General features: G+C 43.4%; 1 protein-coding gene across 4 annotated transcripts in view; it reads left to right on the top strand.

Annotated features, from left to right (window-relative positions):
- Nucleotides 1-17,447, top strand: part of SEC14L1 (SEC14 like lipid binding 1) — a 56,685-nt gene that overhangs the window by 18,722 nt on the left and 20,516 nt on the right. For all 4 annotated transcript variants that reach the window (XM_072781751.1, XM_072781748.1, XM_072781750.1 and 1 more), the window contains one exon: nucleotides 17,268-17,417. In XM_072781751.1, the coding sequence (XP_072637852.1) occupies nucleotides 17,307-17,417 (111 nt within the window). In that variant the 5' untranslated portion in view covers nucleotides 17,268-17,306. The remainder of the gene's footprint in view (nucleotides 1-17,267; nucleotides 17,418-17,447) is intronic.

A 17,447-nucleotide genomic window follows, 5' to 3' on the forward strand; every position in this document is an offset into this window, starting at 1 on the left:
TGTGCACCTGTGAGCAGGTGGGAAGAGAGAGAGAGAATCCCCCAGGAGACTTCCCACTGAGTGCAGAGCCCAACTTGGGGCTTGATCTCATGACCCTGAGATCATGACCTGAGCCGAAATCAAGAGCTGGACACTTCACCGACTGGCTGACTGAGCCACCCAGATGCCCTCCCTTACCTTTTTTATAGTCCAGTATGGGACTTTAACTCAGGACCCGAGGTCAGGAGTTGCATGCTCCACTGACAGAGCCAGCCAGGTGCCCCTGGGCTTACTGACTTATAACTGAAAGTGTGTACTTTGGGGAGTAGGTCTTTTCTTACTCTACTATGCAGGTGGGAAAACTGAGGTTGAAATTGCTCACCCCATGGCAGTTCTGAACTGGCCACCTCACCCAGTGACCATGGCACAGACCGTAGTCCTGAGCCAGCCAGCCAGCAGGTGAGGGTGGCCTCCTGCAGCTGGCTTGCCTCCAGACAGACCCAGATCTTACCAGCTAGCAGGTAACACTCCACCCTTGCCTCTCCTGATTCTGCCCAGGGCTGCTTTGTGGTCTTTGCTTTAAAATTCCTCTCCCTTTCTCCTTGTTCTGCCTCCCATCAGTCTGTGTCTCTGACCTGGTTCCCTGCTGGGCAGTCAGACTTCTCTAGTGCCCGGTCTCTCAGTCTTTTCTCTTTAACAGCAGGCTCTTGCTCATAGGTGGGTGCTGCTGGCTTTCTGATCAGGGCTTATTAACTCCAGAACTAAAGCTCTGGTGTGCCTCTCTGGTTTGTGTCTTGGTCCTAAGGTGACAGTGCCACAGGAGTGGAGGGAAGGGACACTGCTGCGCCGCCGAGTCAGATTCCTGATACTTGGTGAGGTGAGGCTGTGGGGTGGAAGGAACGCTGCTGGTGCTCTGAGTTTAAACTAGTCCATTTGAGGGCACCTGGGGCGCTCAGTCGGTTAAGCATCAGCCTTCGGCTCAGGTCCTGATCCTGGGGTCCTGGGATGGAGCCCCAGTCGCTTCAGGCTCCCTGCTCATTGGGGAGTCTGCTTCTCCCTCTCCTTCTGCCCTCCCCCTGCCTTTGCTCTCTTTATCGTTAGTTCTCTCAAATAAATAAATAAAATCTTTAAAAAAATAGTCCATCTGAAAAACTAAATAAAGAATCCATGTGAGGCTGTAAGTGCTGGTGCAGCATCATGTCTTTGGTCAAGAGTTGTACGAGGTGACCCGGGCAGGGCTCTGTCTGCAGAACAGCGGATGGCTCTCCTGAGACTGTGGGAACAGCAGGCTAATGTTTACATTTATTCAGGCCACAGCGGGAGCTGAGCGATTAGTTTCCTGACGTGAGTTCTTTCCCTTCCAGGTATATTGTATTTCCTCATTCTGTGGAAAATGTTAATACCATTAACATCAGGCCTGATTCAGGGCTGCCTGTAACTGGAATCTTTTCAGAGAACATCTTGGGAGCCGGCACCCTCCCGGCTGCCCTCCTGTATTTTATGAAAGTTCTCTTCCCAGCTCCAGTTACGCGTATCTTCAGGGCCCTATTTTCTCCTTCCAGTAACTGGGTATAGTATATTCAGCTAATTAATCAGTTATTTAACCTGCTAAAGCCATCTATTTCTTGTATTTATTTTATATTACGGAGGGAATATTTTATCCACAATGCCTAAATTGAAATAAAGATGATGCCTGTTTTTATCTTGTTTGGCTTTTCTTTTTTCTTATAGAAAGGAGACCTGTATGATGTTATTTATACCAAATTTTTTTTCCACCACTGGCTATTTTATAAACTTAACAGTTGGTTTCCACTAGAGCCTCATGAGATTTGCATCTTTGTGTTTCTAGGGCCATTGGGGACATAATTATCATTTTAGTCTAGTGAACACATAGATTTTTTTGAGGGGTGCATTTTTGAAGTATAGTAGAGAAGATAAATGTAAAAAAATGTTTAGTTTAGTTTAGTTTTTAAAGCTGTTTGCATTAGAAAGGCGTCCTTCCTCTTTTTGCGTGGTCTAGTTGGCTCCTTGGGACTGTTGGGTGGCTGCGGCCTTACCCAGGGTTCGTCAGTCCCTTCCTCTTTGGGAAGTTCACATACAAGTGGGGAACGGTAGCCATGTGTTTTGACTATTTATTCTGAGTCAGGATCTGCTAAACGTTTTCTTCTGTAATCTTCTACAATTCTGTACAGTAAAAAAAGATGAGGAAATTCGGTAACCCCTCAAGCTGTCTTCTGGCTGAGGGCAGAGCTGGGATCTGAAGCCTGTCTCTTTCTCCCAGGCTCGGCTCTGAGATCCAAGGCCATCTGCATCAGGAGTGGGGCAGACCTGGGGTCACATCTGGGACATTTGCTCCCTCAGCCTCCATTTCCTCATTTCAAAGTAGAGAGAAATTCGTTTCATAGAAAAACTCATTTCATAGAAAGAACTTGCATGGTAATTGCATTAATCTCTGTGAAAGCCATGAGGCTACACACGTAGGATTCAGTAAGTAGGCGGTGGTTTGGGAGTCTGTTCTGGGGCCTGCTTCCTCCGGTCTTCGCACATGCTCCTTGCCTTCTGTTGGTGCCCCTCCACACATGCCCTGCAGTGCCTGTCATGGGAGAAGGGAGGGAGTGATTATGGAGTATGTGATGCTCTGAATTTTCTAAGTTCTTTGGAAAAGAACTTTGCTTTCTTATAGCATAGTTAATAGGTTAGGTTTTTGCCTTTTTTTGGTATTTAATGGATATATATATATATATATTTAGAATAGATTGAGGTTTATAGAAAATTAAGCAGATAGTACAGAGAATTTCTAAATACCCCTTTATAATTTCTCCACTTATTTATTTGAGAGAAAGGGCCAGTGCGCACCCTCACGGGAGCTGGGGAGGGAGGGAGGGAGAGAGAGTGGGAGTGAGAGAGAGAGAGAGAGAGAGAGAGAGAGAGAATTGCAGGCCAACTCCCCACTGAGCCTGGAACCCCATGCTAGGCTTGACCTCATGACCCTGAGATAAGGACCTGAGCTGAAATTAAGAGTCGGACACTGAATAGCCAGAGCCTCCCAGGCGCCCCTTCCTCTGTTACTGACATCCTGTGTGGTGTGTTTGTTTTGATTGATGAACCAATATTAATATATTATTCACTGAAGTCTGTGTTTTACATTAGGATTCACTCTTTGTGTTGTACATTCTCTGGGTGTGGACACGTGTGGAATATCATGTGTCCACATTACAGTGTCATACAGGGTAGTTTCACTGCCCTCAAAACCGTGTCTACCTGTCCCTCCCTCCCTCTCCTCCAGGAGCCACTGAGTGGCTGCATCCGTAGTTGTCCTTTACCAGAGCTTTATGTGGTTAGAATCATATGGGACACGGTCTTTTCACGCAGCCTCCTTTCATTAAACAATAGTCTTTGAAGTTTCTTCTAGGTATTTTTGTGGGTTGATAGCTGATTTTTCTTTTTTGCTGAATAATATTCCGTTGTATGGATGTGCCTCAGCCTGTTTATTCATCTTTTGTGGGACATCTTGGCTGCTTCCAGTGTTTGACGATTGCTGTGTTCCTTTTCTTTTTCTTTTTTTGCTATGTTCCTTTTCAAATGCCCTTGACCCTTGCCTGCTCCATGCTGGATGATGGAGAATCGGGTTCCTTTGTCAGGAAATCCTGGTCACTGCTAGAAATGCTTCCCTGAGTTGGCTTGTTAATTAAAACTATATGTACTTGTATTTTTACTTTTTTTTAGCTTTACTGAGATCTAAATGATGAAAAATAAACTGCATTTTAAGGATGTATAGATGGATAAGTTTTGTCATGTGTATATACCTTTGAAACCATCACTGTAATTAAGATAATGAACATATCCTTCACCCTAGAAGTTCTTTATGCCCCTTGTAGTTTCTCCTCTTTCCCATGACCAGGCCACCATTGATTTGCTTTCTCTTAGTATAAATTGGTTTGTATTTCCTAGAATTTGACAGAAATAGAATCACATGTACTTTTTTTTTTACCTGTTTACTTTGATCCAGCATAATTATTTTGGGTTTATTCATGTCTGCATAAATAAATAATTCGTTACTTTGTATTGCTGAAGAGTGTTTCATTGGGTGGGTATACCACAATTTATTAATATATATTGCAGCAGGAAACATTGGCATTAAAAAAAGAGAATACCTTTTGATTCTATAGTGTTTTTTTTTTTTAAGATTTTATTTATTTATTCATGAGAGACACACAGAGAGAGACAGACAGAGACACAGGCAGAGGGAGAAGCGGGCTCCATGCAGGGAGCCCGACGTGGGACTCGATCCCAGGTCTCCAGGATCATGACTTGAGCCAAAGGCAGATGCTTTAACCGCTGAGCCACCCAGCATCCCTCTATAGTGCTTTTCTAAAATTTTGAATTTGTTAGACTCAAGAGTAAAACCTGTAATTTATTTTATTTAAAGATTTTATTTATTTATTTGATAGAGAGAGAGAGAGCGCGTGTGCGTGTACAAGTGGGCAGAAGGGCAGGCAGAGGCAGAGGGGAGAAGCAGGCTCTCTGCTGAGCAAGGAGCCTGACCAGGACCCTGAGATCATGACCTGAGCTGAAGGCAGACTGAGCCACTCAGGCGCCCCTACTTATTTTATTTTTTATATTATTTTATTTTTTATTTTTCCTATAATTTATTTTAAAATGGTGGGTTAAGGGCAGCCCCGGTGGCGCAGCGGTTTAGCGCCGCCTGAAGCCCGGGGTGTGATCCTGGAGTCCCGGGATCGAGTTCCGCGTTGGGCTCCCTGCATGGAGCCTGCTTCTCCCTCTGCCTGTGTCTCTGCCTCTCTCGCTCTCTCTGAATAAATAAATAAATAAATCTTAAAAAATAAAAATAAAAAAAAATGCTGGGTTAATGTTTGTAAACTAGAAAAGAGATGCTTTTCAGGCTGTCAGCAAAAAGAAGAAAAGCAGTTACTCAAGTTATATTCTAGGCAGAAAACAAAACCTGATCTAAGATTCTTGGCAAGGAGAGACAGAGAAGGAATAGCAGGGATCAGGTTGGGGGAGGGTGAGGCAGGAAGGGGGTCCACGGGCGGGGGTGGGGAGGTGCAGCCTCCAGAGGAGCTGAAGAGAGCTTTGAGCTGCTTCAGTAAGCTGTCCTTGAAGGAATGAATTGATGTTTACCCTTAAGTTAGCTTAGTGATTGGTGTGTGAGTTCAGAGGTCACCAGTTTTCTAAAAAAAAAATTCCATCTGATGCCAGAAGTTTTTAGATGGAGAATATAGTCTTCTGCTCCTGGACAAAAGACTTTAAATAACAAAGCCTAATTAATAAAACAGATTTGAAACTCAGACTAACATAATTAGCTTATCAATAAGTATGAATGACTCTCTGGGTTTCATGGGGAGAAGAAATTTATCAGAGGACTTATGATTTCCAGCGTCTGTCCGCCAGCACAGCCTCGCAGACGTTCTAATTAGGGACTTTAGGACAAAGGTGTGGAGTTGTCAGGTCAATACGTTTGTTACAAGATTTAGTTATTGATTGTTAAGTCAGGAATATCAGAGCAACTTCTTGAACTTGAAATGTGGCTTGTGAGAGTGAGGAACTGAATTTTAATGTTACTTGATTTTGTGAATCGCCACGTGTGGTCGTGTGGTCGGTGGCTGCTGGTTTATGGAACCATTCCGGAGTCATCTGTTCAGTGAGTGGAATGGTGGGTGTTTTCCTCACTATTCAAATTCATTCCCTCTTCTCCCCTGCTCTCCACTCCTTTTTTGGGTAAAATGTATGTAGTCAAATTTGCGTGCGTAAGTTAGATGTGTATTTGTTGGAACTCTGCCGTTCTAATGGCGAACAGTTTAGGTGAATGTAAATACAGATACAGGAAGTGGCAATCCATTGGCTTTGCAGTTCTTTCTATTTTATTTAAAGTTTTTTGTCCATCACAGTTTTGACTGGTTGGCATTTTAAATAACTCTTGAATTTTTGTGAGAAAGTAATTAAATGGAACCTGTCACAGTTAATCTCTTAGATCAGGAGTGGGCAAACGATGTTCTGCAGCCTGTTTTCATATGCAAGCTAAAAACAGTTTTAAATTTTTTAATGGTTAGGAAAAATCCCAAGGAATAATATTTCATGACGTGAAAAGTGTATGAAATTCATTTCTCGGTGTCTGTAAATAGTTTTATCGGAGCACAGCTGTACTCGTTTGTTCACATGCTGTCGGTGGCAGCGCTGACTATTTGTGACAGAGGATGTCTGGCCCGTAAAGCTGAAAGCATTTGATATCTGGCCCTTTACTTACAGGAGGAATTTGCTCGCCCAGCTCTTCCATTTCTAAAGGTCTCTATGTAGACTTTGGAAACTTACTAGAACACTGGACTCTTTGTTTTTGATACAAAGTTTGATGGTAGAGGATGATTGATTGTGTTGAAATTCATTTGTTTAAATTTTTTTTTTTAAGATTTTATTTATTCATGAGAGACACACAGAGACGGGCAGAGACATAGGCAGAGGGAGAAGCAGGCTCCCTGCAGGAAGCCCGATGTGGGACTTGATCCTGGGACCCTGAGATCACGCCCTGAGCCAAAGGCAGACGCCCAAATGCTGAACCACCCAGGCGTCCTTTGTTTAGATTTTGAATACTGCCTCTTTATATAGGCAGAATTTGTGAACAAATGAATACGATTTAAAGCACTTGGAGCCACAGTTCCCTCACTGTTCTGAGGCACCACAGTGCTGTAGGGTATTTTTAATTTTCAAGGAAACACAGTGATAGTCAACATTTCTTGGACACTGTGCAAACTCCCAGCCCACGGTAGCTCACATTTTAAGATTAGATCACACTTGCGTTTCTTTTAATGGTGTCACATCTTTGTGGAGCTGGGTTTTCACTGGTTGCTATGCTAAAAAGCGAGTGCCGCATGAGAATCAGTGAGCAACAGGAAACCAGAGTAGGAGTGTCCAGTGTGATTCCAAGCCCCCACACGTGTACCCACATATACACGTTCACAAGTAATACTGGGTGTTTAGGAAGGAAACGAAAACATGTTTTCTCTCAACTTAAATGTGTTATTGTTTTAGATGGTTACTGACGCTTTTTAAGTTGTTTAGACCTAATAACAAATGGCATTTCTTTTGGCTTTGGGGCACCATAGTAAAGTTACTGAGATATCAAGGGTATTTTGAAAGGAAATTTGGAAAAACCTTTGACGTAGAGCTCCACGTGACTGTGCCTAAGGACGAATAGTCAGAAATGTCATCAGTGATTATCTTTAAGACAGTAAACACACTGTGAAACCACCCTCAGGCTGTTGTGTGAGATGTCAGTTTTGAGCTCTTTTCAGAAATGGGACACAATTGAAGCAGTGCAGGCCCCAGCTTTCTAATCTAGGCTAAAAAGGAGAAGATGCCGTTAATCAGGCATGCTAGATCGTACTTGGAATTTTATTTGAAAGCTCAAGAGCTCTGTGTCAATCGATTAAATTGTGTTAACAGAAGTTTCTAGGTAGTCTTGCCTGGAGATTCTTGGAAAGGAATACATTACAAGTACTGTAAGAGTACTCTAGAAGACCTTTCTAAATCAAGGCTTTAGCTATACAGTTGGTTGCACACTGCCAAGAGAGAAGGAATGGTTTGTTTGATGTTTGTCTTTAACAACTGAAACTACGCTGCTGTTATGAGTTGGTAGCTTTGCTTTAGCCAAATGTAAACATGCTATTTTTTATTTTAAGATTTTATTTATTTATTTGAGAGAGTGAGAGAGTGCGCGTGTGTGAGAGAGCACTAGCGGGAGCAGCAGAGAGAGAGGGAGAAGCCGACTCCTCACCGAGCAGGGAGCCTGTGGGGCTCCATCCCAGGACCACGGGATCATGACCTGAGCTGAAGGCAGACGTTTAACCAACTGAGCAAGCCAGTGTCTGCCTGATTTATTATTTTATTTTATTTATTTATTTTTATTATTTTATTTTTAATTAAGTTCTACATTGAATGTAGAGCTTGAACGCCCAACCTTGAGATCAAGAGTCATCCACTATACCTTCTGAGCCAGCCAGATGTCCCAAACATGCTCAGTAAAATTTTTATTAGATGATTATGGGGGCACCTGAGTGGCTCTGTCAGTAAAGTGTCTGCCTTTGGCTCTGGTCATGATCCCAGAATCCTGGGATCAAGCCCCGCATCCGGCTCCCTACTCTGCGGGGAGTCCCGCTTCTTCTTCTCCCTCTGCCTGCTGCTCCCCCTGCTTGTGCTCGTTCGCTCTGTCAAGTGAATGAATAAAATCTTACCAAAAAAAAAAAAAAAAAGATTTAGATGATTATTTATCTTCTGAGGACAGTTCTTCGTTTTCCTGCTTGTTTTGTTCTTATAGTAATGGTTCAAATGCTGAGAAGTCCTGGGACTCTGCTGCGTGTTGTGTAATAGTGACTTCCAGTCATTTCTCTGCTGTGAACCAGGAACAGTTTGTTAGCTGGCCCCATGCTGCCATATGTGCAGGATAAAATCGAGCCTCAGGCTCACTGGCTTTTGTGGGAGAGGGAGGTGCAGGGCAGGGGCACTTGGTAGGGGTGCCCTGCTCTTTTGCTGGGATTTGTCTGCTGCTCCTTGCTCCTGCTCCTTACTCCTTTGCTCACTATTTGGGGAGGGGGTCATAGACTAGCATTTATTTCTAGGACCTGAAGGGTTAGGAAAATTTGTGCTAGAAAATCTTAAAATGGATAGAACTTCATTTAGTGCTAATTTGTGTTCCTCTTCAGGAGAGACCTTTGCCAGGCACTTGGGTTAAGGGCCTTCTTGTCCTGTCTTTTGGAGTAGAGCCAAGCACAGTTTGGGTCTCACTGACCTGAATTATTTTAAGAGGTCAGAAAAAACCCTATTATTATGTGTTTTGGGGACACTATTTAAAATGATCATAGTATGGGTAAACAAGATTAACAACCTCTCTGAGATGATAACTTCTTATGTGTGAAGTTTTTTAATATCCTGGATAATTTTTACCAGGCCGTGTAGAACTGTGCCACTGTTGCCAGCTACCAGTTGTCTGACGGCCAGTGAAAGGGCAGGCAGTTGGAGTCCAGTGTGAGCTGGGGCCAGGGACATGAGAGCGAGGGCAGCGATGACACCAATACGCATTCCCTCCCAGTATTTGTCCGCTCCCTCTCTGGAGCGCCAAGTGGCGCCTGCCTTATCACAATAAATACGGCTGGTTTCCGTCATGGTGGGGTGGCTGTGAGGGCGGGTGCTGGAGAGATGGATGGCAAAAAGAAGGTAATCCTGGTGAGAACTGTCTCCAATGTTTGCAGATGGGAACGTGTCGGTGCGTGGTGTGAGCAGCATGTCTGCCATCTGTTCTTCCGCTATAGCTGTGCCTTCAGCAGCGCAGCGCACTCCTACTCGAACGAGGAGGTCCTAGGAGAGAATCCAAGCTCTTTTGCCAGATCACTGTGGCATTGATCACGATGCCCTCCTTGTCCTTGGAGCTCAGGGCACCATGGGCTGAACTGCCTTCTCCACACTAAGTAGCACCTGGAAAGAATGTGTGATCAGAACCATGGGATTTGAGGTTTTCTAAGATGAAATTCATAATTTAAACTTCAAGTGTGTTTGATCTCAGAGGGAGATGGCTTGGGATCCATCAGATTTTTACAGATTTCTTTTCCGCTTTAGTAGAGCCATTGTATGTTCCTGTTTGATCTTCCCAGCGAGTGTTCCAGTCTGCTGTGGCTTGACTCGTGGGTCTCACTGAGGATGGTGGTTGAGGACAAGGCACCACTTCCTCCCACGGTCGTGTGCACTGTGCTACCCTCGCTCACTTGCTCCTGGTCTCGTGCTCATTTGAAAATTGCTCATCTGGTCGGGTTGTCATTAAGTGTTTGGATGAATGAAATAACTGATTTATAACTTTTCTTTAGAAGGGCTCACATTTTTTTAAAAAAATGGACGTTTTTATAAATACGTGAAGTCTGAACACTTGCATTCACAAGCAGTGTGTAATTTGGAACCTCGCTTTGCTAGTGGACTAGACGGAAGTAGTAGTGGAGGTAGACTCCAGAAGCCCACAAAGGGCCGACTAGTGAGTACGTGCAGTGTCCGGGCCCTCGGGTTCCCTGGTGGGTGACACTGTTAACCTCTACGGTCAGCTGAGCTGTTCACATGCTGTTGAGTTTCAGCCACAGACCAGGCGCCCGAAGCTCCGCATGGAGCCCCCGCCTGCAGCCCCCGCCTGCGTTGGGCCAGCTTCTGAGAGCACTGCCTGGTGTAAACAGGCCTGCAGTGTGTCCGTGCTGTGCTCCCTCTCCGTCTCGCTGCTGTTCCTCCCGCCAGGAACGTTCCCTTCGGCAGATGCACTTCTGGGTAAAGCCGTTCACTGTCCATCCTGAAGCCCTTTCCCCCTGACTCTCTCAGGCAGTTTTAGGGTCAGTACAGTTCCTTGACGCTTGTCACCTCCTCCCTGTCCTCTCCTCTGTTGTTGAATACAGTACATGTTTTTATGTCTTGCCTCTGAAGCCACATCCCTGTGCCTTGCACTGTTGCATTCTCTGGGATCTTAATGGACTGCCGTATGTGGCAGGCCCTCTGTATGTACCTGTCACTGTGCAGTCCCCGAATTACGGAATCCTGACTCTGAAGGACGTTGGTCAGTTTGCCATATGGTCTTGATCAGTTTTATACTTACTTCCTTGAGCACTGGCAACTTCTGAGACACACTTAAGTCATGTTTAGTTTTTTCACTTATGGATTCTCTCTGGGGTGAAACCAGATCTGTTTCTAAGTGAGTCTGATGGTCACGTTCAGTGCCACAGGATACCCAGGTGGTTGTATGGAAAGCTGCTGGCTTGGTTTGTTGGCTAAATTGTGTATGAACATAGTTCAATTTAAAGGTAGATTCTTTAAATGGAATTTCTTTTAAATGGGTTTTCCTGGCAGAATGTTAAGCTCATTAATTCTCAAGTTGAAATGTCTTCACTAAAATATGGTTTTTCTTTAGCACAGTACAGGCTTCTGACATCTTAAAGGTTGGTTAAAAACTGAAAGTACTGTTGCCAGGCTCCCAAATTACAGGCTCAGAACTCCTTTTTGAAAGAGGAAGAGTGGGTGTAGGAAGGTAGGAGGAAGCTAAGTTACCCAGAAGGCAGCTTTCCTCCCAGGGGCAAATGGATAAGGGCCTGGTTTTGTTTTTATTATTGAAACAATTGCTATGTTAAACAAAAAGAGTGAGCAAATGATTATAAAGTTATTTTCTCTTGCTAAAATAAAACTTTTAAGAAGAGACCTAGAAGAATGCTTCTCCCTCTCTGGAGATTTCCTTCTAGAACAGTTAATTTTGTTCAGCTTTTCTTGATTTTTGTGTTTGATAAATGCTGAACGTGATTAGGAAGTGATTTGATAATATTGCCAATAGTTCACGAAAAAGAAGACATTTAGAAATTCCTGCGGTTCTCCTGAGGCGGTCATTTGAACTCCATGTGAGCTGAAGCCTGGATTCTTGCTCACTTCTCTTGGAGAGACTTCTTAGAGGGAAGGCTCAAAGTTCTGCTTATGTGGGCTCATTGGCCCAAACAAGGTTTTAAAAATAGGGAAGCTTCACATAGAAATCCAGATTGCTGTCTTCTGTTAAACAGCCAGGAGCTAGCGCTCTCTGGGCCTACATGTCCTCAGAGTTGCGGCGTCAGGCCTGGGCAGGGGGCCCCTGTACCTGCAGAGGCCCAGGTTTCTGGTAGACTCCACATCCGGCCTTCCACCTTGGGCTGAGGCCTGGGGAAACCTCAGGTTTCTACCTTTTCATGTATAAAATGTGATAGTGTCATATTCAATCAGTTACATGCAAAAGCACTGCTAGCTTCCATATGGCCCTTCCCCCTAAAGTTACCATCTCCTATTAATACTCCCCCTCCCAAAAAAAATACTTTCCGCAACTTCTTTTTTGAGAAAATCCCATTTTTAAAAAAATCAAGGAAGTATAGTAAATACCTGTATACATTTCCACTTAGATAGATTAGCACATTTGCTTTATTTCTAAACATACACATATGCGACATATATTTTGCAGAACCATTTGAAAATAAGCTGTGTCTATCAAAACACTTCTGCCCTAAGTATAATGTGTATATTGTCTAAGAGAAATTCTCCTTAACGGTCATCATTATCACACCCGAGAAACTTAACACTGACAGAATGATATTATTTAATGTGTGAGGCATGGTCACATTTCCTTAAATATTCTGTATAGCTATTCTTATTCCAATCAGAGAGCCAGTGCAGCAGTTGATGGCTCCGTCTCTTTAATTGCCTTTATTCTAGATAGTTCTCTGTTCATCTTTCAAAGCACCAGCATTTTTCAATTATTTTTAAGAGTCCAGGCTGGTGGTTCTGTATAATATTCTGTAACTTGGATTAGTCAGATTGCTTCCTCATGAGCTTCGGGTTCACCATTTTGTTGTGAGGACTGCATAGGTTGTGTGTGCTTCCACTGTGTCACATCAGCTTGTCAGGCTGTCCCATTGTTCGTCCTGAGTTGAATTGTTTGATCAAGGTGATGTCTACTAGATCTTTCCATTGTAAAGGCACTTTTGTCCCTTTGTAACTAGTAACCTGCAGGATGATATGTGAGACTGTGATAACCTCCTCCAACAGCCACGCCCTGCAGTGCCCTTTGGTGGTCCTTGTCTGAACCGGTGACTGGATTGGTACTAGCACAGTTGTGATTCTCCTAATTGTGTCATTTGCTCTTGTGGTTAAGTGACATTTGCCTGTAAGATTTCCTCCCCTGCCCATTTTTGAGTATCACTCTGTGGTTTAGAAAGCTTTACTATCTTTTCTCTTTCTCTTTTTTTTCTCAAATGACCCCAGGGTTGGGGAGGGAACCTCTCTGGACAGGTTTCTGTGTCTTTTTGACATGTCCCCATCAGTCACTGAGCACATCCTCAATTTTTGATAAGTACTTCAGATTTATCTCGACCTCTTCTTCCTTTAGACCTGTAATCAGCCACTTCTTCACAATGCATATGTTCGTTTGTGATAGGGAGTGGTATTTAGAAACCAGGGTCATGGCGCCTGGGTGGTTCAGTCGGTCAAGTGTCTGCCATTAGCTCAGGTCATGATCTCAAGGTCCTGGGATTGAGTCCTGCGTGGGGCTCCTGGCTGAGGGAGGAGCCTGCTTCTCCCTCTGCCTGCGGTTCCCCCTGCTTGTGAGCTGTCTATCAAATAAATAAATAAAATCTTAAAAGGAAACCAGGGTCTAGATGTCAGGTTTCTTGTGAGAGGTCATTGCTTCTAGGCCTTTCCTAAGGATAAAACTAGAACATATATTAATGTTTTTAATACAATTGGAATGTCTCTATTTTTCAGAGGCTGTAGCAATACTGTATTGGTTGTAGTTTGTGTTGAAAACCTGGGGTCTGGTATCTGTAAGCAGTTTCAGAGACTAAAATTATGTCAGCTTTCTGCAGTCTTCCTTTTCCCCAAACCCCTGGAAAGTAAGAGTTTTCTATGCCAACAGTATGCAGAATTAATTGACTTTATGTATCTCTGAAAGATTGGCCCAGGGAAGTGAGCACAGAAACAAAAAGTTGAATTTGTTGGTTTATTTTTATTTTTGTAAAGGTTTTATTTATTTATTTATTCATGAGAGACAGAAAGAGGCAGAGACACAGGCAGAGGGAGAAACAGCTTCCCCGTTTCAATAGGTCCTTCAATAGGAGAGACCCTAGCTTAGGTTGTTTCTTGGTGAGTGCTTGCTTTACCCTTTACGTAACCTAAAAAGAATTGTTTTGTTTGAAGCCGCAGTGTTCTCAGTTTTTTGGTATGTCATAGTGCTGGAATGTACAAAGCCAGGTTTGTTTGTTTTTTAATGTGTTACAATTTTTTTATCTTTATTTTTTTAATGTATTACAATTTAAAAATCAGTTTAGATGGTTTTCAGTGTCTGTAGAACAAATTATAGCAAATTTTTTTCTAGAACTGTTCATGTGCACAGTGCTTAATACAAATTTCAGGTCCTCCTTGAGACTTATCTGTGGTATTAAACGTCTGAGTGGTTGGATAAACTTCTTAAATGTTGTTTATTTAAAATGCATTGAGAGACAGATACTGTGTGATTTATCAAGATTATAGCAGTAATGGGATTCAGAATACATTTGAGGGGAAGAGGGGAGTAGATAAATACGAAGAATATATTTTCAATTCCCAAAGCAAAAACATTTAAAAAATCAAATACAAAAAAAAAAAAAAAAATCAAATACACCTGGTGACCACGTAAATTTTGCCTCCCTTCCAGCCTGCCCTATGTGTGACTGTCATTAGTTTCCTGAAAAGGCGACCCTAGTCCCATGGTAGAGTTTCCTCCTTCTCCATCCCCTGTGGAGGAGGTCAGCTCCAGGACTGCCAGCACTGTACCCTCAGCGCATGGCCATGTGGTCACTGCTCAGTAGGGACATGCCATGTCACAGTGCCACTGCAGGCCACCATTCTCTCTTCCACCAGCTTTGGGTCCCTGTTCACACCCCGACATTCCCGTGAGGCTGTGCGCCCTGGTTCTCTTTCCTGGAAATCCCTCCCCTCCTTGCTGACTATAAACAGACCTTCCCATGCTTTGAGGCCCGGTGTAAATGCTTCCTCTTCCATGAAGCCTTCCCAAACCAACTCTTCAAAGCTGAGGGTGTTCTCTTTCTCCTCAAGCCTTTATGCACTTGCTTATTCTTAGGGCATGCTTTTGTATTCCCCTGACTCCCTTTCCTGAACTGTCTGCTTCATTTCCCCCTCCCTGCCGTGTTACCTAGTGTGATATCTTGTATAGATGTATAGATAGCCAGAGCACAGCCCACGGTTTTCAGAGTGGTATAACCCTGCAATGTTATGGAGGGGAGATGAGCTATGGACCAGAGAATCTACGATCACTTGGAGTGGGATTAGTGAAAACCAGGTGGAGGGATTAATAGGTTGCTCTGGTGCTTTATGGGATCTTCAGTGCAGCTCTTGTGATCTGAGTATTCTGTTGAGACTTCAAGCCTGTTCACAGGGAACATCAGGAAACTTCTCCATGATAGGCAGTATTTTCTAGTATGGTGGTGCCCCAGAACTCCTGGCTCCTTGTTAGAGGTAAAAGCAGAGCAATCTGTGTTGCTTTCAGATTTTCATTAATCTTTTTAACAGCATACATTTCTTCTTAAATCTGTGCTTGGTTGTGATTAAGATGGAAAGTCAGCCCCTTCCCCCCATTTTTAGGATTTGATGGAGGAGTGATGTCTGTCACTTTATTTTATATTTTTTTAAATTTTTTTATTTATTTATGATAGTCATAAAGAGAGAGAGAGAGAGGCAGAGACACAGGCAGAGGGAGAAGCAGGCTCCCATGCACAGGGAGCCCGACGTGGGATTCGATCCCGGGTCTCCAGGATGGCGCCCTGGGCCAAAGGCAGGCGCCAAACCGCTGCGCCACCCAGGGATCCCCTGTCTGTCACTTTAATAGGAGCATCAGCTCCATGAACTGCTGAGCCCAGCCCCAAGCTTCTTTTTTATGCTCTTTCTTATAGCCCAGGACTTGTCATTCTGGGTTCCATGTTTTCCTGCTCACACATTCCTGTGAGCTGCTGGGTGGCTTAGGTTTTAGTGTGAATTTAATAGGGTCTTTAGCGAAGTTGTCTTCCCAGATCACACCACACACTATACAGTGACTCAGTCAAGTGCCTGAGTGCATTTTTCTAAAAGTTTGGATGAATTATATAGCAAGTGAAACTTTCTTTTTTTAATTGTTTTTTTTATTTTGAGATAATTGAAGATTGACAATATATTAATAATACATTATTCACAAGGAATCATATGGAGAGATGCCATGTGCTCTTTAACCATTTTCCCCCAGTGGCAGCATTTTGGGAAACTGTAGTACATATTTGGAACCAGGATACTGATGTTGATACAGTGAAGATACAGAACATTTCCCAAGTATCTTTCTTTACACTCTTACATCCCTGCCTTGTCTTTCCCCCCAGCAGCCACTGACCTATTCTGCATTTCTATAGTGGTGTCTTTTTTTTTTTTTTTTTTTTTTTAAGATTTTATTCATTTAGGGCAGCCTGGGTGACTCAGCGGTTTAGTGCCACCTTCAGCCCAGGGCGTGATCCTGGAGACCCAGGATTGACTCCCACGTCGGGTTCCCTGCATGGAGCCTGCTTCTCCCTCTGCCTGTGTCTCTGCGTCTCTCTCTCTCTCTCTGTCTCTCTCATGAATAAATAAATAAAATCTTTTTTTAAAGAAAGATTTTATTCATTTATTTGAGCAGAGGGGCAGTGGGGGTGGGGGGTGAGAGAGAGAGAGAGAGAAAGAAAGAAAATGAGAATGAATCTCAAGCAGACTCAGTGCTGAGCTTGGAGCCCAACAGAGGGCTCAATTCCATGACCCTGAGATGACCTGAATGGAAACCAAGAGCTGGATGCTCAACCAACAGCCACCCAGGTGCCCCTGTAGTGGTGTCATTTCAAGAATGTTACAAAAATGGTTAAGTCCTTGGTCCATTTTGAGTTAATTTGTGTATAAGGTGTGTGGCTCAGGTTGAGGTCCTTTTTTTCCCCCTGTCATTGTGCAATTTCTCCAGTAATATTTGTTGGAAAAAATGGCTGTACATCTTCCATTGAATTACTTTTGCACCTTCTGTCAAAAATCAGTTGGGCATATTTGTTAGAGTCCATTTATGGCTCTCTACTCTGTCCTATTGATCTCTGTGTATCTCTCTCTGCCAGTACCAGTAGCCTGGATCACCACCATACCACATAGAGTAATTCTTCCCAATTTAGTCTTTTTCAAAAAGATTTTTTTTGAAGATTGTATTTATTTATTCATGAGAGACCTAGAGAGAGAGAGGCAGAGACTCAGAGGGAGAAGCACACTCCCTGCAGGGAGCCCGATGTGGGACTCGATCCCTGGACCGGGGTCACGCCCTGAGCCAAAGGTAGACACTCAACCACTGAGCCACCCAGGTGTCTCTTTTTCAAAATTGTTGTAGCTATTTTAGTTCTTCCACCTTTCCATACCAATTTTAAAATAATCTTTTGTGTAGCTTAAAAAAAATAAGCATTGCTGGGATTTTGCAGGAATTATGTTAAACCTCTATATCCATATGGAGAGAGTTGACATCTTTACTGCATTGAGTCTTCCAATCCATGAGCATAGAATGTCTTTTTTCTTTCTTTTGAAAGCTTGCAATGTAAAGACAGAGATGGCTCTGATGTAACATGTTGACATATATTAAGAGATGCTTTCATTCCAGGGAGAATATCAAATGCAAACTGTCAGATTGCATCTTTGTTCAATTTCTTTATAAAAAAATTTATTCGTAGGCCTATGAAAGGAGGTTTCCTACATGTCCTTTGATTCCAATGTTTGTGGACAGTGACACTGTGAATGAGTTCAAGAGTGAAGATGGGGCTATTCACGTTATAGAAAGGCGCTGTAAGCTGGACATAGATGCACCACGGCTGCTGAAAAAGGTACCTGCAGGGACACCTTAGAAAGACCAT

The sequence above is a fragment of the Canis lupus genome, chromosome 16 (genome assembly GCF_048164855.1).
Source record: "Canis lupus baileyi chromosome 16, mCanLup2.hap1, whole genome shotgun sequence".
Classification (NCBI taxonomy): Eukaryota; Metazoa; Chordata; class Mammalia; order Carnivora; family Canidae; genus Canis; species Canis lupus.